The sequence below is a fragment of the Telmatherina bonti genome (assembly GCF_933228915.1).
Source record: "Telmatherina bonti genome assembly, chromosome: 20".
Taxonomy (NCBI): domain Eukaryota; kingdom Metazoa; phylum Chordata; class Actinopteri; order Atheriniformes; family Telmatherinidae; genus Telmatherina; species Telmatherina bonti.
In genome coordinates this window covers 11,272,354-11,291,572 of record NC_136618.1, presented here as the reverse complement: position 1 = coordinate 11,291,572, position 19,219 = coordinate 11,272,354, and the positions used below count along the sequence as shown (strand labels likewise).

Sequence of the window (19,219 nt, the reverse complement as noted above, 5' to 3'; positions counted from 1 at the left end):
TGTTTCCTGGGATAATCCTTAAGAATTGATCTTGTTTTTTCTGTTTTTTCTGGTGCTCTGCTTTGGGGATAAATATATAAACGGTATTATGTGCTAAATTTAATCTATGGATCAGTGACCTACAGCCGAAGTTGTATATCACTGATTGCACATCTGCCCAGTTTCATGCCCCTGCATTTTTTCTGTTTTCTGAACACACTCCTGTGGGATGCGGTTTAAATTAGTCCCGTGAGCCCGGGCTGCATTTGTGACGACACGAGTCTGAAAGGAAGCAAACGAGCGTGCTTGACGAAGCAGCTGCAGAGAGAAAGAGACGAGCGAGGAAACACCGGTGGGAGGCAGTGGGGGCTGACAGATTAGGGTTATGTAATAAGTTTGGAACATTTTAAACATGAGCTCACGTGTGCGCGTGCGTGCATGCGTGCATGCATGTGTGTGTGTGCGGCCTCCGGTCCATAGCCGGATGTGCCTGCAGCTGCTCCTTTTATCTCAGATTGGTGCAACGGAGGATGAAGCACATTCATCTGAAGATTCTCATAATCTCCTCTAAGATTCTGCGTGTACTGTGGCAACTCGCCTCTTTAAATCACACACAAGGATCCCAATCTCACTGTGATGGATGATGTGCAGTGTGGGCTGCAATCTGGGTTTGGTCAAACTTTAAAAGGGACATTTTAGGAAATAAACCTATTTTTGTTGCTATATTTCATATTTCAAAGTCTCTTCCAAACCCCAAAAAACTCCTAAACTCAGTTTAGGCTTCCTTCCCCCACATGTAGGGGTGTTTGTTCTTTTTTTTTTTTTTGTACAGTCATTGCCAAAGAAATAATCATCATATCATAATTATCATTCAAATGTTGGCAATTCGCCCTGCGATGGACTGGCGACCTGTTTCGGGGTGGACCTTTCTCTCACCAAGAGATTACTGGTAGATGCTCCAGCTTCCCTGTGACCCTCAACTGGACTAAGTGGTTCACAACATGGATGGATAAATGGATGGATGGATGGTTAGATGGATGGATGGCTGGATAGATGGATAAATGGATTGATTGAATGGATGGATGGATGGATGGATAAATTGATAGATTGGACAGATGGATGGATGGATGAATGAATGGATAAATAGATAGATTAGATGGATGGATAAATAGATGGATGGATGGATGGATAAATTGATAGATTGGATGGATGGATGAATGGATGGATGGATGGATAGATTGAATGGATGGATGGATAAATTGATAGATTAAATGGATGGATGGATGGATGGATAAATTGATAGATTGGATGGATGGATGGATGGATTGAATGGATGGATGGATGGATGATAGATTGAATGGATGGATGCATAAATTGATAGATTGGATGGATGGATGGATTGAATGGATGGATGGATGGATGGATGATAGATTGAATGGATGGATGGATAAATTGATAGATTAAATGGATGGATGGATGAATGGTTGGATAAATGGATAGATTGAATGGATGGATAAATAGATGGATGATGGATGGATTAATGAATAGATTAGATGGATGGATTGAATGGATGGATGGATAAATTGATAGATTAAATGGATGGATGGATGGGTGGATAAACTGATAGATTGAATGGATGGATGGATAAATTGATAGATTAAATGGATGGATGGATGGATGGATAAACTGATAGATTGAATGGATGGATGGATAAATTGATAGATTAAATGGATGGATGGATGGATGGATAAATTGATAGATTAAATGGATGGATGGATGAATGGTTGGATAAATGGATAGATTGAATGGATGGATAAATAGATGGATGATGGATGGATTAATGAATAGATTGGATGGATGGATAAATTGATAGATTAAATGGATGGATTAATTGATAGAATGGATAAATCAAATGGATGGATGGCGATTTAAATCCTGCTGCCCTCCTGCGCTGCAGCTCCTGAGTGTCCCAGACAAACGACAGCAAAAAACAAACCTCCATCAGTCCTGAAAGCAGCCTCTCTGCCACAGCCGGAAACCAATGAGTTCATCACTTCTACGGAAGCCCATCTGATTCACTTTTCTTTGTTTGCCGCGTTGAAAAACTCCTCTCAGAAGTGTTTAACTTGAAAAGGAGGGGGGCTCAGTAGCAGCTGATGGTGGCCAAACTCCAGACGAGGGAAGGAAACTGGCAGGGAAGTGTATCCTGTGAGTTTGGAGTGGGGTAGTATGAGCTGTGTGTGCTAGTGTGGGCCTTCAGGCTACTTCCCTCTGCTCCATCATAGACCTGCAGGGTTGCAGAAGAGCGGGAGTGGTGGCGTGAATGAGTCTCTCTGTGGCTTAAACCTAACAGAGGAAATAAAGAAGTGATCTACTGCGGTGCTTGGAAGATGCAGAGTGGCCTTTGTTTTAATGGTCTGCCTCGTGAAGACTCCAGTAAAACCCCCGGCTCTCTCTTTCAGCCTCTAAGCTGCAGAATAATCTTAAATAACAATGCTGACATTTGGAAAGCATAACGAATGCATGACAGCCCCAGGTGTGTGCTAGTTTCCATGTAGCTCCATCCAGTACTCTCTGCATGGAGGCACTAATTAGCTTCGGCATCCCTACTGTTCTCCCTGCGTGCAGGTACTATTACAGCACGAGTCGCATCCGGAATCATTATCACTTCCCAACATGGAGTTTAAAATGTGCTCCAGCCTCAGAGCAGCCTGGGATTCTTCTCCGTTCTTCTTTTCTACCTGCCCTTAAAATCTCTTTTCATCGCTGAAGTTGATGCTAAGGCCTCTGACTGAGCAGGACAGGGTGGGTTTGGGGGGAGATCCGTGGAGCTGCTGCAGTTTTCCTTCATCCGTACCACAGAGACTATGTCTGTAGCTCTGCACAGCTGCCAGGTCAGCTGACTGGAAAAAGGAGTGTTTATCAAACTTGTGTTCCTATTTGCTGTAAATAACTCGGATAAAGTGGACGTTTGGTCTCAGTCCGCTCAGCTGGACCAGTACAGCTGGGCTTCCAGTTTGTTTTGTGTTACTTTAAACAGACTCGTGCACTGAAGATGTGCTCCTTTATTAAGCTGCTCATTTGTAAAGCAGAAGCGCTGTGAGGACTAATAGATGTCACTGTGCGATATCCCCGGTGGCATTTGTTCTGTTACTGTTTCTGGAGGGTATTTTTAGATAAAATCACTAAAAGCTTTGATTTGCATGAATGTTGTGTAAACGAAACGCTGGAAAACAAACAAAAATGTGTGTGTGTGGGATTATTTTCTGTCCACTGGTTTCTTAGAAGACGCAGAAGAAATGTCCAGGATGTAGCGTGTTGTCTGATCGTACTTAACCGTCCGCTGCGGCCTCCAGCTTCGGTTATTTACTCGCTCTGAATAGATAACGTAGAGCTCCTTGTGATGCTTTGTCAACATTTGGGAATTTAACACTGAAGCAACTTTGCTGAACTGTGTAAGGGGTGGCTCGAGTTGGAAACATTCTTGCGTCTTGAAAGTAAAGTTGTGAAGTTTTTTATGATGTGGTGACAGGAACAACCTGAAAAGACAAACGGAACAACACTCAGGCATCTTTTAACCTCCAGGTCATCCGCTGACTGTTTTGTGGAGTGAAATGGGACGGCGTCAACAAGAAAAACACAACTGCATGTAAATATAAAAAACAGAACAGATGAAATCATAATAACAAAGAGTATAATGTTATGAATAAATAATACAATATACAATAATAATATAAATATTCAATAATTTGATAATGCATTTAATATTTAGAAAATTACTGAAATAAAAAAATAAGAACATAAAGTTTATTTAAACTAAGAAAATGATAAATAGATTAAATTTTATTAAAAAATGTTAGTATTAATATAGACAATCAGTAATTTACTAAATTTAGAATTAATCAAATTGATATATTAAATATAAAATAATAAATAGTATAATAAATATAAATAAAATATTCTATATTCGTATAGATATAAAAGAATAATTCAATAACTATATCTAATATTTATCAAATATATTAAATATAGAAAACATTAAAAACAACAAAAGATAGAGAGAAAGGAAGAAAAACAGCACAAATGAAAGAAAAAAAAACAGCTCAAAATTTGCACATAAGAATATGAAATTTAAAGTAGATTAGTACATTAAATATAGAGTAATGAATCTGATTTAATTTAATATTCAGAAATAAATTAAATAAAGAAAAAATAAGTTGTAACAAAGTTTTAATCAAATAAATTTGATTAAACTAGGACCAGACATGGCAGGGTGTTATTTCACATTCATGATCTACAGGAGAGAGAGAGAGTGAGATGGGTTTGCAGCAAACAGAGTAGAGGTTGGTTGAAGGCAAGTAAACAAGCGGGCTGAGTGTGTAAATAACAGAGCAAGTGATCAGCGTGTAGGAAGTTTTACTGAAATCAGAAAGGCAGCTTGTCCAGGAGGCTCTCTGCTTCTCACCTGGTAGCTTCTACGGAGATGTTTGATATTTCTTTAATGTGTGTGTTTGTGCATGTTGATCCAATATGACGTCATTCCTCCTGGACAGCTTCACCGAGCGCAAACATCTCCGGTAAAGTCGTAAACAGACGTTAAACCGTTAAAATGATTTCCCCGTTCACCACTGTGGTTCCACTGTAACTGTGAGCACACAGATGAGCATGTGGAAGCTCCTCGCAGCACAAGACAAAGACTTTCTGATAATATTTATTCCTGTTATGCAAAGCGACAGCCTGGCAGCGCAACGGCCGCTGCGACAGGAACATAGGAACAAAGGCGAGGAGGTGGAAGAGACGTGGGATGGGAAGAGAAGACGTAAATCTATAAGGAACTCGAAATACTTTACTGTGAGGACTTGTGGGGGGTAAAAGGAAATTAGCTCATCGGCTTCATTCACACGCCACGTTTATCAGCTGAGCATCGCACAGCCGGCCTTCTCCGACATCAGCAGCATCGCGAGACAAATGACACGTAAACGGACAAGTGTCTGAGCCAGAAGATGAAAGCTACACCTTTCTGCGAGTCCTTGGAGGCCAAGCAGCTTTTAATAGAGCGTGACGGAGATATTTCTGAGCTAATAAAGTGCTGAGAGACTTTTTTTTTTCTTTTTCCTGATTACCCGCATCAGGCCGGAGCTCTCAGCAGGCAGTGGGCTGTTGATAATCCTTAATTAGAAAATAAATTCCAGTGGCAGGAAATTGTCCCATCCTCGCACACCTGGAGAAACTTAGTCAGCAGGGGAGGACTCAGCCATTTCCCCCCCAACAAAATCGCTCCATTTGGCTCTCTGCTGGCGAGCCGGAGGAGCGTGAAATAACCCAGCATGCAGGGAAAACAGAGAAAGTATTTATTGAATAGTGAGATCCCGTTGATTGACAAGCTGTTGATCTGCTTTTTATTTGTTTCTCGTCTCTGCAGCATAAAGAACGTGACACCCAAAGTGGGCGCCGAGGAGACCCATGACGCCATCCGGCGAGCCTTTGACGTGTGGCAGAACGTGACGCCGCTGCGCTTTGAGGCCGTTCCCTACAGCGAGCTGGAGCGGTCCAAGAAAGACGTAGACATCACCATCATCTTTGCTTCAGGTTTCCATGGAGACAGCTCACCCTTTGACGGCGAGGGAGGCTTCCTGGCGCACGCTTACTTTCCTGGTCCGGGAATAGGAGGCGACACGCACTTTGACTCGGACGAGCCGTGGACGCTGGGAAATCCCAACCATGACGGTTAGTAGAAGATGTGTGCAGAGAAAACCGACTCGGTATCATCGTGCACGCCTGACTCTGGGTGTTAACACACATACCAAACACAAAACACACAAATTCTTTACTTTTATCCTCACCAATGAGATAATTTTGTAAATATAAAAGCTCCTGAACATAAAAATCTTTACATACGTGTGCATGAGTCACCTGATGCGTTACAAACTACATTTAAACAGATCTATGAATCTAGCTGTCTATGTAGACTCTAGGCTGAGTCGCTCTGTATTGAATATTTAGAGCAATCTATTCGACGGTGCCTCCATGTCTTTGTAAAGTTGTGTTCGCCGTCTCATTGGTCACTCCCATGGCGCTCGAAACCTCGCTTTAAACGCTGTGTTTACACCAAGCGGCACCCTCCGCCAGTTAAAAGTGAAGCCGATGCAGAAGTGCATAAAACTGCAGTGCCCCCTTCATCCACTAGGGGCTCCAAAACAGAGCAAATCTCCATAGACTGCCATGTTAAAAAGACCAACTTCACAGCAGAAATAAACATGTTTACAGCCTGGTTCAAAAATCCATTTTAGGTTTAATAGATCAGGTTTACCTTCATGACAACTGTGGGGGGAGTGAATTTTTTTTTTTAACTCGCCCGTTTTAAAATAATTTAATCTCGAAGTTCGGCATATTTAGGGGCGTGTCCTTTTGATTGACAGGTACCAATCTCTAGCTTCAAGTCCGAAGAACGAATAACATCCGCGGTTTTTAGCCGGTTAACAACGCGACTTAGCTTTAGCCCGCTTACCTCCGTTAGCTGGTTAGCTCCCGTTATCTCCGGGTTAGCTCTTAGCTACAGAAAGCTCAGAGTTCGCTCGATGTCAATCATCCACCATGACGCTCACAGCCCCCCTCTCAGCTCCACCTCTTTGCCCATATTTGTATTTTCCGGGTGAGACGACGCGCATGACGCTTCCAAGATGGCGACGGTAGGAACCGCCCACCGAGCTTCAATTCAGCTCTTCAGAAACCTATGGGTGACGTCACGGAGACTCCGTCCGTCTCTTTATATACAGTCTATGGTTCACACCGATGTCCAGCGGTTGTAGTTCTTTCCTGAGTCCTCCTGCGGTGTTGCCAAACTCAGATCTCATTTGCTTTACTTGACTTTTCACCGTAGCGGTGATATTGGCGCGCATGGAGTCGCGGATCAACAGAGACGGTGATGCGTGGAAAAAAACCATCCAGACTCTTTACGTACGCCTCTCTCAGCTTTTCTCCTCGTATCACGCCGCCCCGTCACGGCGGGAAATGGACCTGCAGTCGATCAAGTAGAGCGCTGATTTTGGGATTCAGCACACAAACATAAGGCGCACCAGGTTAGAAGGCGTATTGCTGATGTTTGTGAAAATCTGCAGCTTTTTAAGTGCGCCTTATGGTCGCGACAATACGGTATGTAATATTTTTTTATGTATAAAATTATTTTATTATATCAGAATCAGATTTTTTGCCAAGTAGCTGTACAAGGATTTTCTTTTTGTGCATAGCTGCTATTAAGGGCATGTGTGTGCATTTCAACACTTTTGCAAACACCCAAAGTTACACACACTGGTTTACATGGTTTAATAAACATGTATTAACCGAGCCGTATAGTTTTGAGCAGATTTCGCCTCCGTAGGATTTGTGGGCGTGTTGTAACGCCTGTTGGATGCTGGTTCTGCCCTGAAGTGGGATGTGCTGAGGCCCGCTCGGTCTCTGAACTCCACATATCACTCCTCGCTGTGCCCTGACCTCCAGCTCGTGGCCTGACTGAGTACTTACCCTCTGAGCATTGCAGCTTGTCAGGCTGCCGTCTCAGAGCTGCGTACATCATCCTGATGTTTGGACAGCAAGTCCAGCAGCTGTACAGATCCCTGCTCGCGTGGTCGAAGCATTCGGCTGTGCTTCCAGTTTTATTTACGTTGAAATGGAAGAAAGGATGCCGTGAAAGGAGAAAGGATTCCAGCTTCTTTTCAGGTTTATCTCTGAGAGTTTAAAGAGGCTGTCCCTTCCCTTCCTCCCTTTGATTCCCTCATTTAATCCAAGGAGCGCTTCTGCTGCCCCGCGGTCCTGAGGCTACCACTGACTCATAAGTCCAAACCATAGCAGAGCTGATGCACAAGCGAAGGGGAAAAAACGGATGAGTCGACTCGCTGGAAGGCAGGAGGAATAACAAAGAGTGAAAGAGAGGATAAAAGAGAATGGCAGAGTGACTTTAGACAAATATTGGAGGTTCAAGAGCTCACAAGAGAGACAGACGGAGAGGGAAGGACTGAAGGAGAAGCATAGCAGGAAGTGAAAACAGAAGAAGAGAGCAGAGATGAGTGGGAGCTGTTGAATACAAGATGTTGGGATTAGAAGCGAGGAAGTCGCTGCTGAAAGCTGAATCCTAAGCAGGAGCTCTGGGATGTTTGTTGGCTCAGACGATCTGAAGGGAACAGATTTATTTCAGGCTTCAGTCTGCACGTCCGCGTCACAACGGATGGAGCGACTTCATGCAAACTGCTCGGCTTCATTCTGCTGCAAGCAGCTGACGCGCACGTGCACGCGCCAGGTGAACATGCACGCGCGCACACACTCAATGTGTTGTCATCAGCCCGGCAGTGTCTTGGAGGAAGGACAGAACAGCTGTCATTGAGGGGCATGATTCACTCCTTTTACTCCCGTCAGCTCACTGACACACACACACACTCTCCTCTAGCTCTCAATGCAATATTAATACAGTCCTGCTGCGGCCCACATTCTTGTGAAAACATCCCATAATGCTCCTCTGTTATGTTCTTCTCTGGCTTTCTTAGCGAAGGCGAACATGCTCTGGTCGTTTCCTGACGGCGTCTTTGTCCTGAACGATGTCCACGTTTCAGCTGGTTGTTTTCTGCTCTGAACTGCAGCAGGCGTCGCTTTATTTATTTATTTGCTGATGTTGTTATTTACATGTCATCGGTTAGAAAACAGAGAGGATGGAAGGCAGGACGGAGGAAACACGATGAAGATGAAGGAGAAAAAACAAAATGTAAGAGAAGGTGTGAGAGCACTGACATGGTTTATTAATACCAATATTATCAATATTTGCTACTATAAACATAATAATCTCCTTTAAAATAATACTGACAAGAACTTATTAATGTAGTAATCATCTTCATCATCATCACTTTAAATGCCTGCACAACTATCACTACCATCATCATCATCACCATCAGTACCATCATCATCATCACCATCACTACCATCATCATCATCATCATCAGTACCATCATCATCATCAGTACCATCATCATGATCAGTACCATCATCATCATCATCAGTACCATCATCATCATCAGTACCATCATCATCATCAGTACCATCATCATCATCATCATCATCATCAGTACCATCATCATCATCACCATCAGTACCATCATCACCATCACTACCATCGTCATCATCACTACCACTACCATCGTCATCATCATCATCACTACCATCATCATCATCATCACCATCACTACCATCGTCATCATCACTACCACTACCATCGTCATCATCATCATCACTACCATCATCATCATCATCATCATCACTACCATCATCATCATCACTACCACTACCATCATCATCATCACCATCGCTACCATCATCATCATCACTACCACTACCATCATCATCATCATCATCACTACCATCATCATCATCACCATCACTACCATCATCACCATCACTACCATCATCATCATCATCACTACCATCATCATCACTATTACTACCATCATCATCACCATCACTACCATCATCATCATCATCATCAGTACCATCATCATCATCACCATCAGTACCATCATCACCATCACTACCATCGTCATCATCACTACCACTACCATCGTCATCATCATCATCACTACCATCATCATCATCATCACCATCACTACCATCGTCATCATCACTACCACTACCATCGTCATCATCATCATCACTACCATCATCATCATCATCATCATCACTACCATCATCATCATCACTACCACTACCATCATCATCATCACCATCGCTACCATCATCATCATCACTACCACTACCATCATCATCATCATCATCACTACCATCATCATCATCACCATCACTACCATCATCACCATCACTACCATCATCATCATCATCACTACCATCATCATCACTATTACTACCATCATCATCACCATAATCACCATCATCATCTTCACCACCGTCACTACCATCATCATCATCATCATCATCATCTTCACCACCGTCACTACCATCATCATCATCACTACCATCATCATCATCATCACTACCATCATCACTATTACTACCATCATCATCATCACCATAATCACCATCATCACCTTCATCATCTTCACTACCATCATGACAAGTTTGTATCGTTTAATCAGACAATAAAATAATCTCAGTCCGGAGACTTTCTGAAGCAGAAATGAAAACTGAGCGAAGACGTTCGGACCAAACTGCGTCCCACAGAAATGGCGGAAACATGTCCGACAGAGAGGCTGATTTGATGCCAAAAAGCCGGTAATGACATAAAAGTCGCGTTGTTTTCTCCAACTTCAGCCGGGGTCTTTGCTTGTGTTTGATTGGCTAAAGCAGCTCCCGTCTGCAGCGAGGTCAAAGCTGCGCCAGACAACCGGAAGCTTTGCATGAGCCTCTTCCTCCCACACTCCCACTCAGCAGGAGGAAGAACCGGTCCAACGCTGCAAACATCCAGAATGCATTTAGATGTGCAGGTGTGTGTGTGTGTGTTTTCTCCTTGATTCGTCAGTGCATCTATCCTCCTCCCATCGGTATCAAAGCTTTGTAGCTACCAGCTGGGTATGATGTCATTCTAGCTGAGAGCAGCACATGATGTCTGCCTCCTCTTCTCTTTCCCTCTCCTTTCCCACGTTCCGTGTTTTTTTAACGTCACAAACACACGTGCACATGCAGACACACACACACACCGGAGATGAACTGCTGTCCGGTAAGCTGCCCCTACCCGTCAAACATAATCCCCCCCGCGTGCTGTTGTCGAGGCGGATCAGTTGCCACAGCAACTGTCGCCAGCATCACACCATAGATGTTGGTGGTGTTGTTTTGGATGATGATGTCATTGTCCTGTGTCCACAGAGATAAACCCAAAGCATACACATTTCAACCTCTCTCTCTCTCTCTCACACACACACACACACACACACACACACACACACATGTGCGTACACCATTTTACCTGCAGTGTCCCTTGTAAGGCAGTTTGGGCAGTTTTAGGACGGAGGATAAAACCAAAGTTTCGTACGGAGGGTTTTTAGCACACGTAGCAGCATGATGAGTGTATTTATTAGGATTAACTCGTGGCATTCTCAGGAGCTGCCCACGATAAAAACGCCCAGCAGATGCATCAGCACCAAGAAAATTTCGTCTTTCTGCATTTAATAGCTTTTTATGATTAGAAAATTAACATTTTTGGCAGATTTATAGATGAGAAAATATTAGATGTATGTGGAGACAGAATGTAAATTCTTGCATCTTTGTTCTTCTCAGCGATGCTTTGAGTTCTTGTTCAGCTTGAAATTTAACTATGTGTCAAGTACATGAGTAAACATGCATGCAGAGTTATTCATTAGAGGCGCTGCCCTGAACTGGTTCTGGTCCAGTTGGATTGGTCTTTCTGTGTAGCACCTCTTAGTGGAGGGGTTCCACCAGGTCCACTATTTTCCTTGTGTACGCTGCCTTTGGGGTCAAAAAGCACCGTGTTGCTTATCGCTGCTTTGCTGATGAAGCGGTTTCAAGTCCTCGATCGAGACCTTCTTGTTTGCGCTCGCTTTTCAACAAATTTTTTTATTGTATCAACTTGATTTGATCCTATTTCTTATTTTGTATTCTTGTTTCTCATTGTTTATTTCGTGTAATTGTTTCAGCACTTTGTGCAACTGGGTTTGTAGGAAATATAGGTAAACGTGAACTTGATTCGCACCCAAGCTACGAAGAGTTACCTTCTTCCCATGATGCAGCGGTGCTGATCAGAGCAGTGAAACAGCCTCTGCTTCCCAGTAAAGCTTCTCCTCCTCCGTGTGTCTGGTGAAACCAACACTGAGTGAGGATTGTTTGTGAAGAGATGCTGTCTTTGTGAGGCCTATCTGCTGGATTTAGCCACCTCCTTGCTGTTGTTTACAACAAAGACTGTTGGCTTTGTTATGTAATCTCCGTCACGCCGGCACCCTGAACCGGTCGCTTGCCTTGCAGCGTAGACAGCTGACAGTCTGACATCATCCGCACATCTTTTTCTCCCACTCTGTTTAAATTCTCCTCACACACTGAGAATCCACGACTTATTGTGTAAATGATCACAGAAAAATAACAACAGCTGCTGTTATTCCAGCCAGGATGATGCAGAGCGTGAGGGGGAGGCTTATCATCCGCTGCGTCCATTCAGAGAGCAACAACCCCGCGGTTAAAGCAGAGGATGTTTTCATTCATGAACTCTGGACAAAGTTCAGGACAAAAGCAGAAAGTTAGTTTTCAGCCCAGTGAGGACAGAGGACGAGGCTGCTGGTGTTTCATTTGGGATTCTGCTCTAGTAATGTGTCAAGATGAGAGCTGAAGACGCTTCACAACGAAACTGATCAAATCTGATTCAGACGGGAAGGAAAATGTTGCTAAGGAATGAGAAGAGACTCAGCTTCCTACAGAATACTGACCCAGATGAGGGTCCGGTCATGATCCCGTCATAGCAGTTCGGTGGAAAACGGTTCAGTGTTTCCAACAAATTCCGTTTTACTGGATTCAGAATCCAGACATCGATACGAAACGATGCTGCAGACTGATTTATCACAACTGCTTCTGTTCATAACCAATCACCAAAAATGATCATATATGATTTTATGAAGTAAAACAATCTGTTCTTTGACTAGAAAACATGCTGGCCTGTTCTGCGTTAAAAATGTTTAGTAATGATATTTGCAGACATGAAAGCAGGAAATAATTTTAGCCATATAGTTTTACAAGCTGTCTATAATAATGAGGGTTGTACAGTCTGACTGCAGAGGTGGTTTATGGGTAGTTAAGACTGGGATAGAGATGGAGCTGCAACTTTTGTTTGATTACATATAAGGATTGATTAAAATTTCCAGTATTCGACGCTTTGTTTTACAAGAAATGCGAACGCAACGTCCAACGCATCCCTTCCGGTCTGTATAACGTACTTCTGGAGAAACCTGCCAGTAAACCAGAAGCAGATTGTTGTTCCTGGTCGATAACAGCAGGAAGTGATGGAATAAACAGAGCAAGGAGGAAAACTACAGAGTGATTGTAGTGCCATAAAAATCCATTATTAAAATAACCAATAGCTGCAGCTGATTGATAAAACTGGATTGTTGATTATTGGATGGATGGATGGATGGATGGATGGATGGAGACTGCATTGTTGCACCTAAAATGCAAAATCATTGGTTTAACAAGTTTACCTGCTGACCTCCTCTGCATTTTATTATTTTTTATTTTACTTGGTTTTGTTTTGTTTACTTTTTTTTTTATTTATTTTTTGTTTGTTTTATTTTTTTTTAATTAATTTATTTTGTTATCATTTTGTTTTTTCTTATTTTTATTTATTTATTTTTTATTATTTAATATTCATTAATTTTTTTGTTTTGTTTTTGTCATTTAAACTTTTTTGTCAAATAAACTTTTATTTTATTTTCAGCAACATTACTCCAGTTTTGTCTTGTTTACTTTGGTTTTTATTTTAAGTTAATTCACCAAGCCACCACATCGAGAGTAAAAATCTTTCTCTAGAATAATAGATAAATAAATAAACATACAAACTCAAACTGGTTCCCACCTCAGGATTTGTAAGTCAGGGAAGAAACTGATTATATTTTTAAGTGTAACTTTGCAACACAACCCGGCAGATGAACGCTCAGCGCCCTCCAGCCTCCAGAATTGACCTACATGATGGAGCACTGTGATAAAAATAAGGCGACTCCTGCAGCTCCTGAAGCTGATCCCTGGAATTGCTGCGAGGGATCTGCAGATGGATAGATTGATAAATGCTTCAGGTATTAAACCGAACATGGTGGAATGGGAGAAGAATCTGGAGGTAGTGATTGCGTTAAAGGATGAAATATGACTGCTTGAAGCATGATGGTTAAAAAATGTGGATGCTGGAGGGCAGACATAAGAAGAGAGAGGGAGGGATCAGGAGATATGGATGATCCTGATAATACCAAGGTCACTTTTTATCTTTTTTCTTTGGAAAATTTGTTTTTCTTTCCAAGACAAACGACCGAAAGCTTTATCCCAAAGTCATCACCCTGAGCCGCCGTGTTTCCTTTGTGCAGAATCAAAGCGACTCCTGCAGGAGCAGATAAGCTAGATTTCATTCAGACTTTCAGTCTCAGCTGAAGTTGATTTTATTCGACACAAAAATAGAAACAAAATCACCGCATGCCAGGAGTGTTTGGCCCTGGGGTGACTTATAAGGCCTGGTATGTCTGCAAGAACCTCCAGCCTCTGGTCGCAGTGGTGAACACGCTACAACAACACAGCGTCCACACTCAGGAAATGAGAGATTCCCAGACCTTATTACAGCCTTCACCTTTGCTTCTCAAACCAGGCAGAGAGGTTAAAAAAACACGGTGTCTCCAGGTTCTGGATTTAGGCTGCGTGGGCTGAGCTGACGCGGCAGGAAGCTCGTCTCCGCCGGCAACGGCGGGCAGAACGGTTTATCTTCGACGTCCGATAGCCGTTACTGGGTTGTACTCTGAAAGCAGCCGTCATTTTGGGTGTTTTTACCAGCCGACAATGAAAGGAGATCAATTTTAAGCCTCTCGGCAGGGCTGAGGTTGTTCTGCAGAGCAGCCGCCGTCCAGTCAAGAAGGAGAGAAAAAAAAAACGGAAAGAGGAAATGAGAGATGTTGGAGTAGGCAGAGTACAAAAGAGGAAAGGAAGAGTCGTTGAGGAACAGAGGAACATATGGTGTCCTTGCAGGTTTATTTTTAGTCTGCTGCTCCTACTGGGTGATGAGGAGGAAGCAGCGCACTCTTGCTTCTCCTCCTCGTACCTCTTCTCCGTTGCTCCTCTTTCATCTTCCCAGGGTTCACTGGGTTTGGTTGGTACTACGCTCCATGTGGTGCAAAAGCCGACGAATCAAACTGGGACAAAAAAGACGTGTGCATCAGACAAGCAGGAGACATCTTGTCCTTTTCTTGTCGTCCAGACGTTGAAATCACAGCTCGTGTTTTACCAAAACGTTGGAAAGAATCTGTCTGGATGTTGTTTGATAGGAACCAAAGTGGTTTTCACGTTGCAGTCCCAAAGAGCAATTTGTTTTAATTGCCTCGGTGACGTCTCCTCTGCTCCTCATACAACGTTGTCCGGACTAGAAAACTTTTCATCATAAGGATGCTTGAACTTCTTCTTATTCAGCCTCCATCTCGGTCTTCATCTCCTTTTTTTTTTTTTTTTGCTGCTGCTTCTCTCTCTGAATTAGATTCAGATGTGTTTTATTTTCTTACCACAACACTAGATTCATATCATTTCATTGGAAACATGTATATCCTGTAGTCCTCAGGACGTCCAGCATCGCTACACTCGCCAGGCAGCTACGCCACGGTTTTGGCGGCTCGGTTGCTAGAAGTTAGAGGGCTTTCAGGAGGACAAAAGCAGTGAAATGGAAAAGAAAACACACATACAAAGACACACAAATTCCAAAGGTACTGGAAGATTGCATTACGTTGTTGGTAGTTTATCTCAAGGATGCAGTGTGACAGTTGTTTGCATGATGTAACGCTGTGATATGATACAGTGCAGTGTTGTACGGCTGATCTGATAGTACACAACCCAGCCGTGTCCATGATGGATCTTCACGATGCAACAAGAGATAATACAGAAACATATGAGTTATTATAAACGCATCAAGTCTACCACAATGAGATCAAACCAAACACAAACAATTTCGGTGTTTTTTTTCCTTTCTCCTGGGTTTTGTCTCTTGTGTAATATTTGTTTACACAGTCCTGTGATGATAAACAAATAGTTTTCATGGGAGCAAAACCGACTTAACAAGAAATATGTTCTCAAATTTTTGCTGACAGTTGCACAGGTGTTCGATTAACAGCCACCGAGCCTCTTCATCATCTTCCGACTGCTTGTATTTCCTGGCTCCTGCATCTTTAACACATTATTTATTGTGTATGAATATATCTTCGGCGGCTCAATAACCACGTTCCCGACTGCAGAAACCAGTTTGGAATGAGAGAACGGCCTGAAAGCATCGCTTTCACATTTCTTCCCCGCGGAAAATGAGATGAAGAGAAAGAAAGCAGTGCGCTGCTGCCCACCAGGCCGCCACTAGAAATAGACGGCCGCCTACTGACAGCAGCATCAACTTCCACGTGGGCGGCGGTGCTCTCTTCCGCCCCCACACATAAAGTCACACACATAAATACACTCAGAGGTACACAATCCATGCTCCTGGGGAGGCCTCCCACCGGCCAGTCAGATGCTGTCGTAGCATCGTAGCCATAATGCTTAGCAAACAAAAAGCATAAACAACCCCGCTGAGTGTATGTGTCGTCCCGAGAACACACAGTTCTCACACTTTTGAAGGAGTATTACTTGTGTCTCCTCTGATGTCATGCATCTCTTTGTATTTTGAGGATGGAAGCAGCCGCATTTGGCTTTCAAATGTTTAGCTGTTTTTACTTTAATAAGATCCAAAGCTGCCACTGTTTGCTTTACAGAACCAGACGGTGGTTCCAAACCTTCGTACACCAACACCACTTTTTGTCTGCTCATGTAAGACTGTGAAAGTCACACAAAGTAGAGCTCTCATAGTTGAAAACAAATAGTTTTATCTGAGAAGTAGACAAAAAAGAAGATGGGTGAATAATATTGTTGCAACAGTTGACATATTTGTTGTAATCACACGACATAGACTGTATATAGACATGGACGTAGCCTCCATGACATCACCCATAGGTTTCTGAAGAGCTGAATTGAAGCTTGGTAGGCGGTTCCTACCATTGCTATCTTGGCAGGGGCATGCGTGTCGTCTCGCCCGGAAAATACAAATATGGGCAAAGAGGTGGAGCTGAGAGGGGGGCTGTGAGCGTCATGGTGGATGATCAACATCGCGCAAACTCTGAGCTTTCTGTAGCTAAGAGCTAACCGAGCTAACCCAGATATAACAGGAGCTAACCAGCTAACGGAGGTAAGCAGGTTAACGCTAAGTCACGTTGTTAACCGGCTAAAAATCGCGGTTGTTCTACGTTCTTCTTACTTGAAGCGGGAGAACGGGAACCTGTCAATCAAAAGGACACGCCCCAAATATGCCAAATTTCGAGATTAAATTCCTTTTAAATGGGCAAGTTGGAAAAAGATTAACTTCCCCCACAGTTGCCATGAAGGTAAACCTGACCTATTAAACCGAAAGTGGATTTTTGTTTATTTCTGCTGTGAAGTTGGTCTTTTTAACATGGGAGTCTATGGGGATTAGCTCTGTTTTTCAGCCCCTAGTGAATGAAGTGCGGTTTTATGCACTTCCTCATCAGCTTCACTTTTAACCGGCAGAGGCTCCGTCCATCTTTAATATATGGTCTATGGCTGAAATCAGACAAGATTTAAAATTAAAAGTTGACATGGTGCTAAAAATGAGCTGAAATGTGAAGTGCTTCTCACAGGAAATGTAATGTAGTGAAAATGTTTTAATCTACTAATTTACCAGCTCTATCAAAGACATGACATACAGTCGTTGTTATTGAGGTACCATCCTAAGCATCATTAAAGTTTTGATTTGTTGATTTGGTTGTGGGAATTAATGAAAGTAACCATCAGTGGATTACCTCTTTGGTTTTTGAGACTCCTTGACTACTCCTAACTGTTTTCAGATTTAGAAGTCAGTTTTTGTGCTAATCTGCTTTGTGAAATAATCTTAGGCAAAAAAAATTAGGAGTCAAAATTAAGCGCAGACATGAATTCTTTTTCTCGAAGTTACTTCTAAATCAGCAGGTTACTTCTAACCTTAAGATTCTTTGTACCTTCTGCTTGAACTCATATCTAAACTTTGAATGGAGGAGATGAGACACTGTCGTGACGACAAGCATTTTATTTTTGGGGAAAAGTTGTTTACTGAAAGTTTAGGTCTTGAAATTCAAAAGTACTATGGGTCTGGTAAAAACCATGCAATGTGTCCTCAGATAGTTAACTGGAGCCATTTTGAGGTGAAGTAATGTATTACCATTCACCAGAAACAGCCTCTGAATTCTCCACAAAAAACACTTTCTCATGATCAACATTTTACTTAAGATGAATTATTGTAATCAAAGTGTTTGCACATGCCTGACCAGCCAACAGGTGCTGCAGAGAGATAAATAAGACTAGAACAAAAGCCTTTCTTACCTTGGCAGCCTGTTTTTCCTCCATTCTTTTGGTTGATTTCCCTCACGTCCGCAGATATGGACAGTGTTTGGATCCATGGCAAGTTTCCTGCAGCACTCGGTAAATAAATAATTACTCCAGTGTACATATGTACTCATCAGCCAGGGCTTTGTTCTGTGAAAGCTGATGTCTTCTAAAGCATCAGAAATCATTAGATGTCGAAACTGACGTATATCCATGCTTGGTTGATTATAAAAACTATTGTAAATCTAAATCTAATTTGGACTCCATGTGTACATTTTAACAGCCCTTAAGGAAGGATTGATATTTTCCACTTCCTGGAAGTTGTTTTGTTTACATTTGAGATATTCAGACTTGAAACACAATTGAAACACACCAAACGGCTCTTTGCATGTTTCTTTTACACCCTGCAAGGGAATCTTGGAAGCAGAGAGAGTGTGAAAGCAGTGTGAACAGAATGCAGCCATTGTACTTTGGCTGAATCCTTCACAATGGTCACTCTGTCAAATCAGGCAAACCACTCTGGTCTGACAGCCAGTGGAGTGTGTGCCCAGGGGCCTCTGAGCCAGGCACTGAACCGCTGGGCTGAGATCCTCTGGCAGCTCATCTCTACACTCGCGGGCAGCCAGTATCTTTTGGTTCTCTGGTTTTTCCTTCTCTCTTGGCATACTGGAAGTTCGTCTTCCTTCAGGGTCGAGGCTCCAATTCTGGACGATTTTCAGCTTCAAACAAACAAAATTCTCAGTATTGTGAGTCTTTTTGTCTACTCCAGTCAGATATGATACTGTTAGCTCCTCATCCAGCACCAAACATGTTAACTCTTTAAAATCTACTGCAGAAAAAGTCCACTATGGCATATTTTCATATTTTTCATACTTAAATTCCTCTTTTTATTTGTTATACATCAATACAACCCTTATATTCCATACTCCTATATGTATTAAGTCTATACTAATCAAATACATTGCTAAAAAACAAAAAGTACAGTAAACGACCAAAAAAAATATCTTTGTTTTCTAATCTTCTGACATGTCTGTATGCACTTCTGAAATATGATGATGGGATTTAGTTTGAAGTCCTCCGTTTGTGGTGACGTTACTTCCTGTCATTGAAAAAT

At 42.5% G+C, this 19,219-nt stretch overlaps 1 protein-coding gene across 1 annotated transcript in view; it reads left to right on the top strand.

The window, feature by feature from the left end:
* Window positions 1–19,219, top strand: part of mmp16a (matrix metallopeptidase 16a (membrane-inserted)) — a 93,764-nt gene that overhangs the window by 27,587 nt on the left and 46,958 nt on the right. The window contains exon 4 of the mRNA XM_079259879.1: window positions 5,402–5,706. Within this exon, the coding sequence (XP_079116005.1) occupies window positions 5,402–5,706 (305 nt within the window). The remainder of the gene's footprint in view (window positions 1–5,401; window positions 5,707–19,219) is intronic.